General features: G+C 42.2%; 1 protein-coding gene across 2 annotated transcripts in view; it reads right to left on the bottom strand.

Moving 5' to 3' along the window:
* Positions 1 to 18153, bottom strand: part of LOC126293416 (tubulin-specific chaperone D) — a 177547-nt gene that overhangs the window by 81022 nt on the left and 78372 nt on the right. For both annotated transcript variants that reach the window (XM_049986639.1, XM_049986640.1), the window contains exon 9: positions 11751 to 11856. In XM_049986639.1, coding sequence (XP_049842596.1) covers positions 11751 to 11856 — 106 coding nt within the window. The remainder of the gene's footprint in view (positions 1 to 11750; positions 11857 to 18153) is intronic.

The following is an 18153-nucleotide window of genomic DNA, read 5'->3' as shown; positions in this document are numbered from 1 at the left end:
GGGGTCCTAACGATTTTGGAGCCAAGTGGAGAGTCTCAACCAAAGGCTATGTCATCTCTATGACAGTCTCGGGTGCAGATTTCCGGACCTCCTTCATTGAGTGTAGAGTTGTCTCAACCAAAGGCTTTGTCAGTCTATGACGGTCTTGGGGGCAGATTTCCAGACCTGCTCTATTGGGTGTTGAGTTGTAAGTCTCCCCTTGACAGGTCAGCTATTTAGATAGCAGAGTACTTCTGGAGTGAACATTGGACTTTTTTTATGCTAGGCAGTTGTTTGAGGCACTCTGACGGACACTTGTCAGTAGACATGCATATAGCAAAATCAGACCGCATTCAGAGTAAAGATGCTTCGACTGTCAAAAATCAGTAAACTGTCAAAAAATTCATAACAAATTTCTTAAATTTGCTACCCTCCAGAAAAATTTTCACACTGAGATTATTCCCAGTACCGAGAGGTGGCTCAAATCTGACATAGAAATTTCTGATGTATTTAGCGAATCATGGAACATATACTGGAGAGACAGATTAGGTGCTATAGGACGAGGGAGGGGGGGGGGGGGGGTCACTGCAGTGAAAAAACAAATATTGTCTCTTATGAGGTTGATTTTGAGTGTTACTATGAAGCTATCTGGACGCCTATAACAGTCGTGGAGAGTATTTTAGTAATATTGCATTTCATGCATAACGACAGGTAGTATCTACAGCAGTAATATGTGAATTACTTACTTTCAGTGATAAATTTCAATGTTATTCACTAAAAAGTTGTGTTCTTTCTGGGAAATCTTTTGATTAAGAGACAAAAGCATGAAGGCTCAAAGTGCACAGGTTGGCAGGCAAGAATCAATTGAGGCAGCCACCAGTTTGGAAAAAGGGAAAATAATAGACTACGCAAAGGAAAGTCCAGGATGGAATAGCAACGGTATTATGAAAAGAATAAACTGTTACTCACCATACAGAGGAGCTACTGAATGGCAGACAGCCACAAGGAAAAGAGTCCTATACATTCAAACTTTTGAAAAAAATGGTCTTCACATTCACACAAGAACAAAATATACACACATGACCACTGTCATCTACATCTATATCTACATTTACAGTTATACTCTGCAAGCCATCCAACGGTGTGTGGTGGAGGGCACTTTATGTGCCACTGTCATTACCTCCCTTTTCTGTTCCAGCCGCGTATGGTTCGCGGGAAGAACGACTGTCTGAAAGCCTCCGTGTGCACTCGAATCTCTCTAATTTTACTTTCGTGATCTCCTCTAGAGGTATAAGTAGGGGGAAGCAATATATTCGATACCTCATCCAGAAACGCACCCTCTCGAAACCTGGCGAGCAAGCTACACCGCGATGCAGAGCGCCTCTCTTGCAGAGTCTGCCACTTGAGTCTGCTAAACATCTCCGTAACGCTATCATGGTTACCAAACAACCCTGTGACGAAACGCGCCACTCTTCTTTGGATCTTCTCTATCTCCTCCGTCAACCCGATCTGGTATGGATCCCACACTGATGAGCAATACTCAAGTATAGGTCGAACGAGTGTTTTGTAAGCCACCTCCTTTGTTGATGGACTACATTTTCTAAGGACTCTCCCAATGAATCTCAACCTAGTACCCGCGTTACCAACAATTAATTTTATATGATCATTCCACTTCAAATCGTTCCGCATGCATAATCCCAGATATTTTACAGAAGTAACTGCTACCAGTGTTTGTTCTGCTATCATATAATCATACAATAAAGGATCCTTCTTTCTATGTATTCGCAATACATTGCATTTGTCTATGTTAAGGGTCAGTTGCCACTCCCTGCACCAAGTGCCTATCCGCTGAAGATGTTCCTGCATTTCGCTACAATTTTCTAAAGCTGCAACTTCTCTGTATACTACAGCATCATCTGCTAAAAGCCGCATCAAACTTCCAACACTATCTACTAGGTCATTTACATATATTGTGAAAAGCAATGGTCCCATAACACTCCCCTGTGGCACGCCAGAGGTTACTTTAACATCTGTAGATGTCTCTCCATTGATAACAGCATGCTGTGTTCTGTTTGCTAAAAACTCTTCAATCCAGCCACACAGCTGGTGTGATATTTCATAGGCTCTTACTTTGTTTATCAGGTGACAGCGCGGAACTGTATCGAATGCCTTCCGGAAGTCAAGGAAAATAGCATCTACCTGGGAGCCTGTATCTAATATTTTCTGGGTGTCATGAACAAATAAAGTGAATTGGGTCTCACATGATCGCTGTTTCCGGAATCCATGTTGATTCCTACAGAGTAAAATCTGGGTTTCCAAAAACGACATGATACGCGAGCAAAAAACATGTTCTAAAAGTCTACAACAGATCGACGTCAGAGATATACGTCTATAGTTATGCGCATCTGCTCAACGATCATTCTTGAAGACTGGGACTACCTGTGCTCTTTTCCAATCATTTGGAACCTTCCGTTCCTCTAGAGACTTGCGGTACACGACTGTTAGAAGGGGGCAAGTTCTTTCGCGTACTCTGTGTAGAATCGAATTGGTATCCTGTTAGGTCCAGTGGACTTTCCTCTGTTGAGCGATTCCAGTTGCTTTTCTATTCCTTGGACACTTATTTCGATGTCAGCCATTTTTTCATTTGTGCCAGGATTTAGAGAAGGAACTGCAGTGCGGTCTTCCTCTGTGAAACAGCTCTGGAAAAAGGTGTTTAGTATTTCAGCTTTACGTGTGTCATCCTCTGTTTCAATGCCATCATCATCCTGGAGTGTCTGGATATGCTGTTTCGAGCCACTTACTGATTTAACGTAAGACCAGAACTTCCTAGGATTTTCTGTCAAGTCGGTACATAGAATTTTACTTTCGAATTGACTGAACACTTCACGCATAGCCCTCCTTACGCTAACTTTGACATCGTTTAGCTTCTGTTTGAGAGGTTTTGGCTGTGTTTACACTTGGAGTGAAGCTCTCTCTGTTTTCGCAGTAGTTTCCTAACTTTGTTGTTGAACCACGGTGGGTTTTTCCTGTCCCTCACAGTTTTACTCGGCACGTACCTGTCTAAAACGCATTTTACGATTGCCTTGAGCCTTTTCCATAAACACTCAACATTGTCAGTGTTGGAACAGAAATTTTCGTTTTGATCTGTTAGGTAGTCTGAAATCTGCCTTCTATTACTCTTGCTAAACAGATAAACCTTCCTCCCTTCTTTTATATTCCTATTAACTTCCATATTCAGGGATGCTGCAATGGCCTTATGATCACTGATTCCCTGTTCTGCACTTACAGAGTTGAAAAGTTCAGGTCTGTTTGTTATCAGTAGGTCCAAGATGTATCTCCACGAGTCGGTTCTCTGTTTAATTGCTCGAGGTAATTTTCGGATAGTGCACTCAGTATAATGTCACTCGATGCTCTGTCCCTACCACCCATCCTAAACATCTGAGTGTCCCAGTCTATATCTGGTAAATTGAATTCTCCACCTAAGACTATAATATGCTGAGAAAATTTATGCGAAATGTATTCCAAATTCTCTCTCACTTGTTCTGCCACTAATGCTGCTGAATCGGGAGGTCGGTAAAAAGAGCCAACTATTAACCTAGCTCAGTTGTTGAGTGTAAGCTCCACCCATAATAATTCACAGGAACTATCCACTTCTACTTCACTGCAGGATAAACTACTACTAACAGCGACAAACACACCACCACCGGTTGCATGCAATCTATTCTTTCTAAACACCGTCTGTGCCTTTGTAAACATTTTGGCAGAATTTATCTCTGGCTTCAGCCAGCTTTCTGTACCTATAATGATTTTAGCTTCGGTGCTTTCTATCAGCGCTTGAAGTTCCGGTACTTTACCAATGCAGCTTCGACAGTTCACAATTACAATACTGATTGCTGCTTGGCCCCTGCATGTCCTGACTTTGCCCCACACCTTTTGAGGCTGCTGCCCTTTCTGTACTTGCCTGAGGCCATCTAACCTAAAAACCCGCCCAGTCCATGCCACAAAACCCCTCTACCTGTGTAGCTGCCTGCTGCGAGTAGTGGACTCCTGACCTATCCAGCGGAACCCGAAACCCCACCACCCTATGGCGCAAGTCAAGGAATCTGCAGCCCACAGGACTGTGAAGTTGTGTCTGATGCGACCAACAATCAGTTGTGGGTACTGAGGGTAAGTAGACAGCATGGGCAGGGAGGGGAAGGGACAGCAGGGGAGGGGTGAGGGAAGATGTAGTGCTGCTTTGGGAATGTACAGAGAGACAGTGGGGACAGGGTAGGGCTGCTAGGTGCAGTTGGGAGGGGAGAAGTAGAGTAGTTGAGAAGTGGAAAGAAAGGGTAGTGGGTGCATTGGCTGTGTAGTGCTGGAGTGGGAACAAGGAAGGGAGATTTTAGGTGGTGGACTCCAGATCTTTGTGCCAGTATAAAGTTAGTTTCCATGTTGAGGAATCTGGCAAACAATGGTGAGGTTTGAGATTCAGAAATTTTGGGATGTTAACAGAGGGTTATATGAGAGCAGTGGGGGTGGATAACCACCAATGATGATGATTTGAGGTGAGGGATGCTCTACATCACGGTCATCAGTGCTATGATGAAAAGTCAGCATGCCAATTCATAACGAAGGCTGTCCCCACATGCGGGACAGGTTATAATGTATTAAAGTCTGCCTCTCTTCCTCGCCAATTTAGGGATTCGCCACTCTTGTAACACTGGAATCAGTATCTGCGAGGATGGTGGGCCTTTCTCCATTGAAACTAAGGCCTGACCTAATATCAGTATATAGGACACAAGTTGCCAAAATATGCTGAACTGAAAGTGGCAAGCCACAAACATCACAGAATGGTGAATCATCCCACCAGAGGAGAAAGCCATGTGTTAAAGGGCTACATCCGACGTGCAGTCTGGTAAGCAGAACCTCCTCCCAGCAGTGAGGCTGGCATGAAGTCCGCCAGGCCTTTGTGGTCAATTTGAGCGACCACAGTTTCTTTTCTGTCCTTTGCAACCATTCAGTCTCCCACTGACACCTGATGCATCTGTCAGAAAATGAGATGATGGCGTGCTGTGGGATTGGACATTGATGGACAGCACCATCCCAACATGCTTCCTTGGCAGCTTTGTCGTTCTTGTTGCTACCCTGTATCCTGATGTGGCCAAGTACGCAGCAATATATCACCTCCTTGGCATGGTGTTGGAGCCATAGTAAGGTGTTATGGATGAGCTTAATCAGGTGGTCTACCGAGTATATTTGGTAAAGGTAAAGTGTCTGCAGTGCACTAAGTGAATCAGAACAGATAAGAAATTTTGTATGGTGATGTCTGTAATCCTCTTCAGTGCCATCAGAATGCCATATAATTTCACAGCATAATTTGTAAATTGATCAGGAAGACACCCTTTAAAAACCCTATCAGGGAGAACAGCAAAACAACTGAGGACATTCTCTTGCTGGGATCCATCTCTATAAACAACGATAAAATTGTAGTACTTACCCACATAGGTGAACACAAAGTTCTAAAAACATAATCCAGGGTACGAGTTTTCTTGTACTGTATCAAGCTTATAATCACTTTGGGCCACTGAAGACACCAAGGCGGAAATGCTGTCCATCTCTGGCTATGTATTTTGATGTCTGATAGATCCAGATCATTCAGACAGTCTGTAGCATGTATCCCAAATGGCTTGGTCGCATGGGGCCGATTTCTGAACACAGAGGTGGGTTGGACCACTGCACTAAATTCCAATGACTGAAGTGCCGGTGAGATTTTCAGTGCCAGTTGAGCCAAAAGGATAGAGTGCAACATCTAGAGTGGTGGTTCACCAGCCTCTGCACACAGACTCGAAACTGGGCTGGACCGAAAGGCTCCAGTCGATATCCAAACGCCCTCATGGTGGATGGCACCTAACATCTTGAGGTAGGAAGTATGGGCTGATCTGTAGACCATGTTGCCATAATCTAAATGTGATCGAACAAATTCCCTATGAAACTGCAGGAGGCATTTCAAAATATTCAATGATTGGAAGCCCTTTGTTCATAGGTCTTTTAGGTGTGAGAGCCAAGTTAATTTTGAGTCGGAAGGCAAATATCTCAGAATGTACAAGTTGCTCAATCATCCCAACCCTGGAGCAAATAGTGGCCGAACCCCACAGCACACTGTGTGCATTGAAGTCCCCCACTAGGAGGAATGGGCATGGGTATGCCCGGAAAAGTTCTCTCAGTGTGTCTGCATCCAAAGTAGCATTAGGTGGAAGATAGAAAGAACACACTGTGATATTAAAGGGTGCTAGAACCTTCACAGCAATTGCTTGTATGGTCATGGTAAGAGGGACAGGAGAGAAGTGACATCTGTCATCAATGACCACGGAAGTCAGGAAGAACTTAGCCAGTTCCTGGCCCCCTGGTTCGTCCGACTGGAAGTTCATATGCTCAATGGCGTAGCCCCCATCAAAGAGAGAGAGAGCTCGCCAATACGAAGGTTTAACTACCACTTTCTTGGACCCAGAACTACTTTTTGAAGGTCGTTTTTCTTTATTTATGAAAGGAGGTGGTTGCTTGGATTGCGAGGCTGCTTAGTTTGGCTTCTGATCATGGGCAATGATATGGGGCTTAGATGGTAAGCCCATTGCTGACGGCTTCTGAATGACTTCCGTTTCAACTGGAGTGTTTCCCCCCACAGGCACACCCACAAGTGCATACGCTCGTACTTGAATCTATGGTCTGAGTTTGTGTGGAGGCATCATACTTGGTGACTGGTGTCTTAAGGGTGGATGTGAAAGAAGTAGCAAAAACTGGAGGTTACATAGCTTTGAAATGTTTTTTAGCTCCTCCATAGGGTATGCGTCTCTTAACTTCCCACTCCTAAATTTTCCTTTCCTCATTGTAAACCTTACACTTACTGCTCCACACTTGGTGAGCCCCAGAGCAGTTTACACATTTCGGAGGAAGTGCACAAGAATTGCCTGATTCAGGAGCTGAGCCTCCACAACTGCCACACGTAGCCCTCCCATTACATCCCATAGTGGTATGGCTAAATCTTTGACATTTGAAGCATTGCATTATGTTAGGAACAAATGGGCGAAACTTAAGGCGGATACAGTCTGCAAGGTTATGTTCAGGCAATTAAGGAGAACTAAATGTTAGAATAAATGTTGCCAATTTTTCCAATTTGCCATTAACTCTCCTCATATCGTTCTGCACTTCTGGAACACCCATATTTTTCCATTCTTCCTGTAACTTTGTGGGGTTATCAAAGTTACGGGTGTTATGCAACTCAGCCTTGACTGGGTATTCATCTAAGGCCTTACATCCCAGAAGCTTCGATATTTGGTTTGAATTAGCAGTTTCAACTAGAAGCGTTACATTATGAAGTTGTTTGACACTTTTTAGAGACCCAGCAATACCTTTCAATGCCTTGTGGCTATAAAAAGTGGAGACCTTCTCAAAGGTTTCCCTGTTTGTTTGGTTACAATGAAAAGTGTTATGGTACAATAATGCCCTGTTACTATGATTCTGAACCTTCTGTCTGGCAGAACTGACCAACCGAGCTCTCTTTGATGAGTTGGTGTAGGTACTATCTGACAGTACACGCGTCCTGTCAGTAGTGGTAGTTTGACGAGACCATTCCATAGGGATCCCATGAGATGTTAGGGAAATAACTGTCAACTCAGGCAGAGCCTTGCATGCCTGAGCAAGCCTTATATGATTGGAGGGTGGCAGATGCCCCCAGAGATTGCCTGCTACAGACTTCTTTACCTCAACAGCCATTCACCTCATCAGCACATAGCACACCTTGAGGATGAAGTTTTTTATTATATTATTAGGTGTGTACCTTCCTCACAGTCCAGGGATTGAAGCCAAGGCCCTCAATCTCCAAAACACACAACATTCCACCACTGTGCCACACAGTTGGTGCTGAAGCATGCCCTAAGCATACGGTTAGAGAGGGCTGGCGGTGCTTACCCGTCCCCAGCTAAGGAACCCTGGGGTCACCAAGCCCGTACTCAGCAAATGAATATTGAACCTGTGAGGCAGCATAACCATAGGATGTAGGAGTCAATCAAGTCAGGTACGATTGAGTATTGGTTTTGGGTTGAGTCTGGCATGGTCGGTAGTGAAAAAGGTCTTAACAAGTCCTGCGTGACTGAGTCTGGGAATAAGGCAAAGAGTAAGACCTTTGGAAAGGACTGATACTTCAGTGAGACTAAGGCTGTTGGAGGAAGGGTTCATTATTGTGTTTCGGGTCTGTTTAAGTTCTGGATCTGTGTGGTGGTGGCAGGGAGTTTTGGAGGGTGTGGATTATGTAGCAGGTCTGCGAGACACAGTTTGTCAGCTATGAGAGAACGCATGGGAGGTTTGGAGGCTCCTCTAAAGGTTATGGATATTGGTAGTTGAAGGTGGGAGTAGGTGGTGAATAGATTTGCAAGTGTTTGCATTGTGCATGCTACTAAAGTTCCAGGAGATCAAGAGTTTCTAATGTGAGACATGGAATACAGGAATTTGTGGTCACAGAGGAGGAGGTATTTTACATATGGAAAGGAGGTATTGCAAGACAGTTTGGCCTGATTTACATGATTTTGTAGGACTAGGTTGGTGAGGAGTGTGAACTGATGGACTGTGAACAGATAGAGGTAATTGTGAAAGAAAGGGTTGCAGCTGGGGAGAAATAAATTGATGGTCAGCCCATTTGGGAGGATTCCATGAGCTAGGCAACAATGTAGGAACAGTATGTGGGACAGGGTTTTGGGTGCAAATTGGGAAACATTTGTGTATTGGCACAGATGGAAGAAGCAATAATCCATAATAGATGTTTAAAAAAATGTGTAAAAGTATGTGGTAAAAACTCGTAAAAATCGTCCCCTGCTCCCATTTCAGCACTACACCACCTCCTACTCCACCAAAACACCTACTCTACTTCTATCATTTTCCACTTAAATCCCACCCTCCCCCTCCAAACTGTACCTATTATCTATACCCTGTCCCATCACACCCATACTCCCACAAGCAGCAGCAATACAGTTTCCCCCACCATTTGCCCTCCCCACCTCATGCCTACCACCCATGCCAGATTGCTGCTCCCTTCAGGTACAGTTGCAGTCCGTAGTCTGCCCACAGTCGCCAGAGACAGTGATTTTTGTGTGTGTGTTCTACTTCAAAAGAAGCCCTTTTGGCTCACAGCTTAAAAGTATAATGTGTAGTAAGGAAGGAAGATCGGGTTTAACATCCCGTCAACATCGAGCAAGCACAAGCTTGATTCGTGTCAAAGATGGGGAAGGAAATAGGCCGTGCCCTGTTAAAGGAACCATCCTAGCATTTGCTTGGAGCTACTTTAGGGGAAATTAAAGAAAACATAAATCTCACGGGCCAGATGCAGGTTTGATCTGTTGTCCTCCCAAATGTGAGTCCAGTGTGAACACTGCGCCACCCTGCTCGGTAATGTACAGCAGTCTTTTCACTGTGCCTGTCTGCAACTCAATGTCTCTATAAAGTGAGTAGCAATCTATCCTTTTCATAATACTGTAAATATTAGACTCATATTAGAGGAACATATGGTACAGCGCAAAAGATATTTAGTGGCTGTATTTCATTTTGGTAACTGTATGTAAGTGCCTGAACATGAAGCCATAAAAGGTTTTGAAATTGTTTGTAAACAAATGGGAGACACTAGACTACACACTAGACTCTAACTAATCTAGCCATTCCCTCTACACATGGGACCCAGATTAGCAGAAGTGTGGGATTACTGAGAGTGTCTCAAATTTAGTCTCAACACACATGGACTACACTTTAGTAAATACAAAGACACATTCATTTTCACAAAAAAGCGAAAGGGTCATAAAAAAACTGCTCGTCCAACACTCTTCTCAGCAGCATTCGTTTTCAGTGAAGCACACTGGTTCAGCTTATCTAAAATTTCAAGACTTTGCTTGTGGTCTAACGTAACAGGTTCACTTTTAGAAGCCATGATAATGAACTTTAATGAAAGCAACAGTTTCAAATATGTAACTAACAATACTGTTGTGCACAGTGATTTTTTGTTGGTTCCTCGCAACTAAGGATCTGAGTGGCCTGCATCTCCTTTCCAACCCATTTCATCCTTTCCTATTCCTCTCCAAAGAAAGAAAAGTTCCTTTTTCTACTTTTAATGTGTGTACTTGGAATTTCACACCCTGAAGGTAAGTACAGCACAACCACTGTAATATACAATGGCAAGTCACTGAGTATCAGCCCTTTCATTCTAATCATCATCTGGTTAGTAGTACAGCTCAGTGTGCTCGCCAGCAAATACACAGCACCATTCTTTTCATTCGTGGCAGGTTTCGATGTCACGCAATAAGGTATTTTGTGTTATCGTCGAAAAAAGGAAAAAAAAAACCATGGTGTTCTTGTGAAGTAAACACAACTACAACATTCTTTGTTTGCATGAATGAAGAACAGCCTTTTGTAATCCTTTTTTCCTGAAAGTGTACTAGCAGCTGAAATCCATAGCAGACTTTCAGCATAATACAGGGACAATGTTTTACCGTGACAGAGAATCTAGCAGTGGAATGAACAATTCAAAAGTCGTCAAAAAAGTGGGAAGGACGAGGAAAGAGCAGGAGATCTAGTCACATGCACACCTTAGCCGACACTGAGCAAAATTTGAATAACGGGAGAGTGACTGTTGCTGAAGTGGCAAACCAAATGCACAATTCTGCATACAACTTTATCCGTAAAAGGCCCAACTTGTTTGTGCAAGAGAAGCGCCAAAACAAGTTGTGGAGAGACAAATACAATTGTGTGAGAATCTGTCAGCAGTTACTGCACTGTTATTTTAATGAAGGTGAAATATCTTTGATGCGAATCATCATTGAGGATAAAACAGGTTCATCACTTTGAAGCAGTGAGCAAACACCAGAGCACAGAACAGAAACACCTCAGATCTCAAACCAAAATAAATTCAAGAGTCGACGCTCTCCAGAAAAATGGTAACTTTTTGGGACAAACAAACACCAGTTCCGCAATATTTTCTGTAACATTCCTCAGGAAACTAATCAACAGTGAACAGTTATCATAAGAGAGATTTGTTTTGCAAGAAGTTGCAGGCTAAAATTCAGAACCAATGCCAAGGGCTACTGTCAAACAGCATTCTTATTTGCACAAAACATGCTCCCATTTATCATTACTTACGCCAGTCATGCTCTTCACAATGTGCATTTACAGGTACTGTAGCATCCTGCCTTGCCAGCTTTTCATTTATTTACTATCAATTCAGCTCCGATGAAGACCTCAAGGAAGCAGTGCATATGTGGCCTGCTGTTCAAGAGTGAAAACTTGTGCAACAGTGGATCAAGGGCATTAGATAGAAGAGTGACTATGTTGAGAAATGATGTCACTGTAAATATAGTGCAGATACTTTTTACTCTCATACATTCTTACCTTATTTGAAGAATGACAAATTGCACTGTGGTCTGACGTCCACATATGATTATATCTCACACCCTACAACAGGGTATGTTCATTCAAAGGTTGGAGAGGATGGCAATAATGTAAAACCTCCCATACAACTGTGCCTAGTACAGCACTACAGTGCTCAAACCAACCCACACACAGAGGAGTCCTTTATCTTACCTGCCACACATAACATTTAACCTCACTTCTTTCCAGCACCAAAGCCACTCAACAAGTTACGTTACTTGAGAAGCAATGTTATACTGATTCTCTCACCAAATACATATCTCACAAAATAAATTTGTAACTAAAAAAGAATTTTTTAAATATGGAAAGTAGATCCAACAAATACACACCTTTGCAGCAAGATCTTGAATGGCAATATCCCAATGGTCTACCTTCCTCTCAACCAAATGGTTTATGAGAGGCAGAGTATATTCTTCAAATTGTGCTATATACACACTGTGGAATGCGGAGAAATAAAAATTAGGGTCAAAGAAAAAATGCACAAAAATACTAAAGCTGCAAAACATTAAACTAACAATTACAAGAATGTTACTTGCAATACCCCAAAAACATTTAAATGGTAGCCAGAAAGCCAGAATAGGCAAAGTCAAAAAAGAATCCAGCTTACAAAAATAAGATGACGACGACGATGATGACCACCACCACCAACAACAACAACAACAACAACAACGAATTACATCTGTCTTATCTATTTGAGATGCTAAACAGTGAGCCTGTGGTTAAACAGTAGATGATTTTTATGGAAACTGTAACAACTTGGTTCAATGTTTTTAAAAAAATTTATTGCTCCTGCGGGTAGTTTGTAGGCACTTCAGACTCATCATCACATGAGGCACAGTTAAAGCTGGGACACATTTGCTTTAGATAAGTTTTCAAACTGTACACAGAAATAAGACAGCTGTGTTATTTGGCTACATACACTTCACATAAACCAATACATTTTGAACAAAGCACTTCAAAACCAGTGTGGAAAACACAGCACTTGGTGACAGGAGGTTTAACACAGAGCTTACAAATATTCAGTTTAATCACTAAGAGTAATAATGCACTAGGTAACACATTTCACTGCATCACAGTTTTGATACACGACTATCCCGGAAACCAGAACCATTTAGAATTATCTTAGAGCTTCATGGGGCAACAAATTTTAACTGTGTGTGTGTGTGTGTGTGTGTGTGTGTGTGTGTGTGTGTGTGTGTGTGTCTTGAGGCAGCATAACTGACGTCTCACAAATACAACATTATTCAACCAGTATTTGGGAATGAGAGCATTTAGTGACTCGCAACAACCTTTACACGTAATTTCAAACATTTACAAACATTTTCCCGCTGGCGGCCCCCCCACAAAATGACGAAAGGCAAAATGTTTATGGCTTCACTAGACTTTTGCTGGTCATGCAGTAAAACTTCAGCATAGGGGATGATATTTTAATTTAGTATCTCTTTACTACTAACTTCAGTTGCAATATATTCCACTGAATGTACTTGGAAAAATATATAATTGTACAACACACAGTTCAGGAAATATGACAACATAAATGTAAAGATGTGTAAAAAATGTGGTTTTGAGTAAAATGGAGCTTAAATTGCCCAGATGATATTCAGCCAACATTTCATAATGAGGACACTTATTGACTTCCTACAAACAAACTGGATTCTTTCGCTCTTCAGCTTCTGTAGGATTGTTGGATTTTGCATCGCGAGGTACATTTCATTGTTCTTCCTCCTGCCCATCCATTCTCCTTCATCGGAGATCATTCCCCACACCTTCCTCTTTTACTCTTCTTTAAAATATTATACGAGTAAAGTAATGCATTCGAATTTTTACATGAAAACTGTTAAAATTTTTAAAGTAAAACATATGTTGTTAACATTATGTATCTTTACTCTTTATGTGTACATATTTACTTCTCAACACAGTCACCCAAGTGACAGACTTCTCACAACAAGAGACCAGTTTTTTGATACTGGACTTTGTTGACGGAGCTAAAACCTGACCTCTGCTCACACCACTTCATCACTATCAAAGTGAAGTACTCAAAGGTGTTCTTCAAGTCTTGGAAACAGATTAAGATCGGATGGGGCCTAGTATTATCATGCTGAAGGAGAGGATGCTCCGTGTGCGAACAAACTCTTTAATTTTTCTGAGGTTTTCCACATACCAACATTGTTATGTTACATGCTGCCACATTACACGCTACAATTCAGAGTCCTCTGGAAGTAGAGGGTTGCAACTCGTGACAGCAAAGCAGAAAAAGAGACCGAGTAATAACCATGACATGTAATACTTCAATTGATACTGAGAACAGAACAAACATTGTTATGTTACATGCTACCACATTACACGCTACAATTCAGAGTCCTCTGGAAGTAGAGGGTTGCAACTCGTGACAGCAAAGCAGAAAAAGAGACCGAGTAATAACCATGACATGTAATACTTCAATTGATACTGAGAACAGAACAAAAATTCTGTAAGCATTACTTTTCAGCACACCCTCATAGTTTTTCCTTTCCTCATTTAGCCATGCTCCAGGTTTCTGAACCGTACATGCTGCTGGGCTTATCACTGTGTTATAGATTCTTATCTTTGTATTCGCTTATATTGATTTTGAGCTCTGCATCCCCCTGAGGGAATACATACATTTCATTCCCACCACTATTCTTTCCTTGATGTTCATTTCTGTGCTGTTGTCATTGATAAATGTAGAAACCAAGTATTTGAACTCTTTTGAACCTCATGGCATCTACATCAAGAAATTCCTCCTGCTCTTGTCTTTCTCCTCGTTGCATGAACTCCACTTTGTCTTGTTTCACCTTTATCCCAATCTTCCACACATAGTTGTCCATTTTCTGGTATATTTCTTTTAACTACTGGTTTGATTCACTTAGTAGTACTATATCTTATGCACATGTGAGACAACTGAAAATACCATCCACCTGTGCTCCAGCCCACTCCTGTTGCTCTACATTCACTTATTACTTTCTGTAAGATGTTGTTTACCATAACACAGGAGACAGCATTCCTTTGTCTGAAACCTGCCTCAATCTCTAACACTTCTGATGTGACCCTTCGGAAATGCACTGCCGCTCTTAACCCATCCAAACAAGTTTGCACCATTCTCAATAGCTTCTCAGGGATTCTGAAGTGACACAGTGCATTTCATACAGTTGCTGTTGTACAAACAATGAAAATCGACTGTAGATATCTTTATCATATTCCCAGCACTTTGCAAACAACTGTGTTAGAGTGAAAATGTGACCTACTCTCAACTGGTTTGTTCTCTATGAATGGTTGTAATTTTCTGAGGATGATGATAGACAGTACCTTGTAGTTAAATACAGCATACTTCTGCAGTTACCACACTCCATTTTGCTTCACTACTTGTATATTGGGCATATTATGGCCAATTTCCATTCTTCTGGCAATGTTTCATTCTTCCGTAACAATTGGATCAGTTTTTATATTTCTAGGTGCAATCTCCCACCCCCCTGTTGGGTTGAGTTTCCTGTTATTCTGTCCTGCTCTAGGGGTTCGTTGTTCGTGAGTCTTTAAATTGAAATCATCATAACTTCTTCAGTCACTTCCCGTTATTCTTCATCTTTCCTTTCCTAAGTGGTGTCTGCTGGTAATGTCTATCTGATCTAGGAAATTAAGGAGTTCTGAAAAGTATTCTTTACATTTTTCTTTCTAAAATTCTTTTCTTGTTATTTATCAAGTTGCAAGGCTTAAAAATAATTTCAATAATTTGCTAAACTTTTTCTCACTTACATGCTTAACATCAAATATTTCACACATTAACTCATATGTAGAGTAACTTCATTTTTGAAGTTCACGTCTGAATATCAACAATTACAACTAGGCTACAGCGGCCCAAGACAATGTGCATGTGTGCGTGGGGTGTGCCTGCTTGTGTGAATGTGGGTGTTTTCCTTTCTTTTCTGAAGAAGGCTTTGGCTGAAAGCTCAGTGTGTAACAGTTTTTTCATTGTGCATGTCTGCAACTCAATGTGTCGTCTTCACAGTAAGTAGCAATGTATATATATATAGTTTTCATAATTGTCGATATTTGAAGCTAATTTATACATGGCAGTCTGATTCTTTAAAGAACTGGGAGTTTACTGGTATATAGCTAAACTGACATTACCCAGAGTACTCATGTTTACACACACACACACACACACACACACACACACACTCCCATTGTGTGTGTAAATGTCTGTAGTTTTGCTAGAAAAAGGGCAAATGCTCAAAAGCTATTGTGAATGCTGTTTTCTGTTACATGTTTCTGTGGTACAAGCATCAGTCCACTGTAGATGAGTGGTTGCTTTTCCATTTTACACACTGCTCCATCCAGGGATTTCCATTATTGTATGGTGGTGTTATGAAATAGGATAGATTGTTACTCACCACAGAATAGGTACTGAAAGGCAAACAGACACATTGATAGTAGACTGCCAGATATTATAAGCTCTCAGACAAATCCCTTCTGCACGTGTAAAACAAAACATACATATAGCCATTGCTGTCTCCACGTGCTACTTAATATTGTAATTCCATCCTGGAATTTCCAGTGTTCGTTCAAACCAACTTTATGTCCTTTATGCAATGATATAGTGTGTGTGTGTGTGTGTGTGTGTGTGTGTGGGGAAGAGTGCTCAACAATGAGGTTATCAGTGCCCATATGAAGCTTAGTAGTAACAAATGTGGTTAAAACACAGAAACTGCAATAAAAGAAATATAACAAAGTCTGAGATAAACTGCACACACTCTCTCCAATCTCACCCATTATCACCTGCACAATCACACTAACTCACACAATGAACGATAGCATTAAAATGGTAAGATGTATTGCAACTGTCAATTAAAACACAAGACAAGAGGAAAACTAAAACAGATTTGCACGAATGTGACTTTATGATCACTTATGCAAAACATCGGTGAGCCAGTCATCCCGAACACACATCAAAATTGTACGATATTACAACTCTACCAGAGATCAACATGTGGTGAAGTGTCCCATCTCACTAGGTGCTTTCATACTCCACACTGATCCACAATGGATCCTTTAAAATGTCGTAATCACAAATTTCAGGATTATGTGTTGCCACAATTCCAGTGACTTGCACCCACTTGCTACAAATTTTAAATTTCCTGCCAACTGATGATCAACCTGCAGTCATTCAATAACTGGTCATTGAGACATCAAAATGTTTTAAAGAGCGTCAATACCTTCTCCCTGATTCACTTCACCTGGTCATTCTCAACCCACCAAGCCACCTTCCTCAATGTTGATCTCTACCTCAAAGTTGTCCATATTAAACCTACCATCCACCAGCAATACCTCCACTTCGACAGCCATCACCCATTCCATACAGCCTAACTACCCAGTGACAAGCAGTCCATCCCAGAATATACCAAGGGTCTCACCGAGGGCTTCACAGACTGAATTTACTCTTACAACCTAGTACAGAAACAGGTCTCCCATGTCTGATCTCTCCAGTCACCTACAATCTCCCACCCTCCCATATTCCCAGTGATAGGCGGCAAAGGAGCACTCCTCTCATGACTCAAAACCACCAGGACTGGAGCAACCGAATCACATTCTCTGCCAGGGTTCCTACTACCTCTCATCATGGCCTGAAATGAAGAACATCCTACCCATTATCCTCCTTCCAGAGGTGTTCTGCCACCCACCAAAGATAAGCAATAGCCTTGTGCATCCCTATGGCACCACTGCCCACAACCCCTAGCCTCATGGCTCATGTCCCTGTAATAGAACTAGATGTGAGGACAGTCGCATACATCCTCCAAGCACCACCTATTCCAGTCCAATAACAAGTGTCACCTATCCCACCAAAGGCAGAGCTACATGTGAAAGCAGTCTTGTGATCTACAAGCTAAGCTGCCCCACCACTGTGCTGCATTCTATATGATCATGACAACCAATAAGCTGTTCATCCACACAAATGGCCACTGACAAACTGTGGCCTAGAGACAGCTGAACTATCCAATTGTTGAACATGCTGCACAACACGTGTGAATTCAATGACAGCTTCACAACCTGCGGTATCTGGGTATTTCCTACCAACATCAGCTTTTCTGAACTGCACAGATGGGAACCCTCCTTACAACATATTTCCCATACTCATAATCCCCTGGCCTCGACCTTTGGTAGTCCCTGTGCTCCCCTGTTTTTTCCCTTCCCTGCTCCCACTCCAGTACTACACATTCCACCAATGCCCTTACAGGCTTTACCCTATCTATATGTCTCTCCTCTCCTCTGCTATCCTCCCAGCACAGCCTCATGAATCCACACTCCACAGCCCATCCTACTCCCACTACATCCCAACATGCTTCTACGAACAGCACTACACCTCCCACCATTGCTACCCTGCTATTCCTCCCACTCCCTGCCCCCCCCCCCCCCCCCTTGTGGTCTCCTTATCCTCACCACCCATGCCAGGTTGCTATACTCATCACGTGCAGTTGCAGTCCGGCAACAGCAGCTGGCAACAGTAGCCACGTGTGTGTGAGTTATACCTGCTTTAATATCTTAATATCTGTGTGTGTGTGTGTGTGTGTGTGTGTGTGTGTGTGTGTGTGTGTGTGTGTGTGTGTGTGTGTGTGTCTGGTCTTTTTGTCTAAATGGTTACATGTTTAGTGGTCTTTTCATTGTGCTTTTCTGCCTGCAACTCAACATCTCCTCTATGTTGCATGTAGCAATCTAGCCTTT

This window comes from Schistocerca gregaria, chromosome 10 (assembly GCF_023897955.1).
Source record: "Schistocerca gregaria isolate iqSchGreg1 chromosome 10, iqSchGreg1.2, whole genome shotgun sequence".
Taxonomy (NCBI): domain Eukaryota; kingdom Metazoa; phylum Arthropoda; class Insecta; order Orthoptera; family Acrididae; genus Schistocerca; species Schistocerca gregaria.
Note: the sequence above shows the minus strand (reverse complement) of the source record. Positions and strands in the feature narration are given on the sequence as shown.